This window comes from Rhizophagus irregularis, chromosome 4 (genome assembly GCF_026210795.1).
Source record: "Rhizophagus irregularis chromosome 4, complete sequence".
Taxonomy (NCBI): domain Eukaryota; kingdom Fungi; phylum Glomeromycota; class Glomeromycetes; order Glomerales; family Glomeraceae; genus Rhizophagus; species Rhizophagus irregularis.
In genome coordinates this window covers 2,026,296-2,029,658 of record NC_089432.1, presented here as the reverse complement: position 1 = coordinate 2,029,658, position 3,363 = coordinate 2,026,296, and the positions used below count along the sequence as shown (strand labels likewise).

Here is a 3,363-nt window from a genome sequence, read left to right as displayed (position 1 = left end):
TTATGTCTCCATTCTCATACTTAACATAAAAGCAAGATTATATCGAGCTGCACTATTTCCTAAATCTGCTGATTTTTGATATAATTCAAATGCCTTTTCTTCATCAATAATTGTTCCACTCCCATACTGATAGCAATATCCTAAATTATTTATTCCATTTGCATTTCCTAAATCTGCCGCCTTTTGATATAATTCAAATGCCTTTTTTTCATCAATATCAGTTGCAATTCCATATTTATAACAATGAGCTAAATTATTTATTCCATATGAATTTCCTAAATCTGCTGACTTTTGATATAATTCAAATGCTTTCTTTTTATCAATATCAGTTCCAATTCCCTCTCTATAACAATTACCTAAATTATTTATTCCAACTGCATTTCCTAAATCTGCAGCCCTTTGATACAATTCAATTGCCTTTTTTTCATTAATATCAGCGCCAATACCTTTTTCATAACAATATCCTAAGTTATCCATTCCATATGAATTTCCTAAATCTGCTGACTTTTGATATAATTCAAATGCCCTTTTTTCATCAATATCAGTCCCAATCCCATGTTGATAACAATATCCTAAATTATATATTCCATTTGCATTTCCTAAATCTGCCGCCTTTTGATATAATTCAAATGCCTTTTTTACATCAATATTATGTTGATAGAAATATCCTAAATTATTTATTCCATATGAATTTCCTAAATTTGCTGACCTTTGATATAATTCAAGTGCCTTTTTTTCATTAATATCAGTTCCAATTCCTCTTCTATAACAATATCCTAAATTATTTATTCCATATGAATTTCCTAAACCTTCTGCCTTTTGATATAATTCAAATGCCTTTTTTACATCAATCTTAATTCCAATTCCTTTTTCATAACAATATCCTAAATAATTTACTCCTTTTGAATATTCTCTTTCAGCTGATTTTCTAAATAATTCAAAAGCTTTGTCACAATCTTTATAAACACCATTCCCATATAGATAACAGCAACCAATATTATATTGTGCAATAATATTTCCTGAATTTTCAGCTACCTGATATAATTCAAATGCCTTTTCTTTATCAATATTAGTTTCAATTCCTAAGTAATTAAAATCTCCAAGTAAAACAATAGAATTTAAATAATTTTGATTATCTATTATCCAAATATAAATTTCCCGTGAAGTTATATTACGATTATTAAGATAATTATAAAGGCTTTGTCTATCTAACTGTTCTGCATCTATATTTGTCTTATCAGAAAGTTCTACCATTTCATCAACTGTCACCTTAAAGTTATTATTTGATGATATTGAAGAATCTATTTCTTTAGTACTCATATCGTTAAAATTTTGAATAATTTTGGATAATTCCCCATGTGGTGGATTATTTATAGGATCTTCAAAAGCATTCAAATTGAGTTGCTGTTTACTGGATAATTGGATGTTTGTATAAGAGCCATTAGTCTGAAAATCTTTTATAGTCATATTATTACTGTTATTTATAATCATTGCATTTAATTTAGAGACAACCTGATTGATAGTGGGACGACCATCTGGTTCATTATTCCAACAATCTAAAAATATACAAAGTAATTGATTTAATTAATATTAATTCAAGAATAAATTTACTATGTCTTGAATATATTTACCAGTATAAACGTTTTTATAGTCTTCAGGAGTGTCAGGAATAGGCGTCTCTCTAAGACCTTGTATTATATTAATTGCTAAACAAACATCATATGATTTGCCTTCAGTATGAAAAGGAGGTTTACCACTGGATATCTCCCATAAAAGTATTCCAATGCTATAAATATCACTTTTTTTATTTAATTTATAATCTTGATTACTAAAGCTTTTTGGGTCAATATAAGGAATTACTCCAAATAATTTTGTTGAAGACTGAAGGTTGGATGATTCTTCAATTCTTTTTGATAGACCAAAATCAGCTAATTTAATTATATTTTGATGAACTAACACATTTTTTGAATGCTATTTAGTATAATTAGATACAATAATTTTATTAATTACAATTCAACAAACGCAAAAATGATGAATATAAATAAATGAATTACCAGATCACGGTGAATAATTTCTTCATCATGTAAGCATAATATAGCACAAGCCAATTGAAGTGCCATATTAAATTTATTATTCCAAGTAAGATTATCAAAATGTTCCTTCAAATATTCTTGAAGAGTACCTCCGTCTGCATATTCCATCACTAACCAATATTTTTTTGAATTATCAATTTGATCTTCTTTGTAAAAAAAAAAAAAAATTAAATTTAGGTCTTACAGTTAAATCATATATAAAAGAAAATATATTGCACCTGTTGTAATGCCACAGAAACGAATAATATTCTCATGGAAATCCACTTCACGTTGAATTTTAAGCTAAATAGAATTTTAAATTAGAAATTATATAAATTATAAGATAACAATTATTTTATTATTACCTCTTTAACGATCTCTTTAATTGTGACGTTGTTGGAATTAGAAAAAGATTTTAATGCTAAATAATTATGAGAACTTTTCCAGTTCGCACGGTAAACTTTCCCAAAACCTCCAAACCCAATTTCTTGAAAATTACTAAAATGATTGAATTCATAATATTTAAAGTAATCTTTTGCAATAGCTACTTCAATCCAATTAATCCACTCATTTTTTGAATTTTCAGTAAATTTTACAGGTATGTTAGATTCAATGTTGTTGGACATTATTGAGCTTCTTGACTTTTATTGACGAAGTTTTTTTTTATGCAAATTTAAATTTGTTTATTTATTTATTAAGGACATGTATTACCAAAACATAATTTATGTATGTAACTGTCGATCATTTCAGAAGATATTTAAATGGGTATATTATGTTAGTACGACTTGTTCCTAATAAATACAGATTACGTAAGCCTAATAATACTCGACACACGTGACCACGTAACTGCGGAATTTATTATCCTCGAATGATATTTCTGATTCCCTTCAAATACAATTTCTCGGATCAATTTAGCCCTTATTTGTCATGAAGACATTAAAAAAGAACTCATCAAATTAGCAACTCATTTTTCTACATTTTTACACAGATGGATCAGTCAAACAAATTGGCACTCGATGTAGCAGAGGATACGGTTGGATACAAGCTTTCCCTCACGCTCCGTGCTTACAATTCAGAGGCGCTACGGCATTCTTTCCGTCATCAACCAAAAGTGAAGCTATGGGCATACTTACCGCCCTCATTACAATCCCGTATAACAGTACTTGTACAATTTTTACAGACTCAGCCAACTGCATTACTACATACCAAGAACGAATGGCCTCTCCCACGATTAGTCCCAGACGACAATTAAAGCAAAATATTTTTAATTTGGAATTTAATCTTTTGGATT

The 3,363-nt window shown here is 28.3% G+C and overlaps 1 protein-coding gene across 1 annotated transcript; it reads right to left on the bottom strand.

The window, feature by feature from the left end:
• Positions 1-2,698, bottom strand: OCT59_023799 (uncharacterized protein; the record flags this gene model as incomplete). Its single annotated transcript, XM_066134969.1, has 5 exons — positions 1-1,556; positions 1,632-1,971; positions 2,055-2,239; positions 2,312-2,375; positions 2,438-2,698. 5 exons carry the CDS (start codon positions 2,696-2,698, stop codon positions 1-3), a joined length of 2,406 nt encoding a protein of 801 aa, XP_065991044.1.
• Positions 2,699-3,363: the final 665 nt, after the last annotated feature.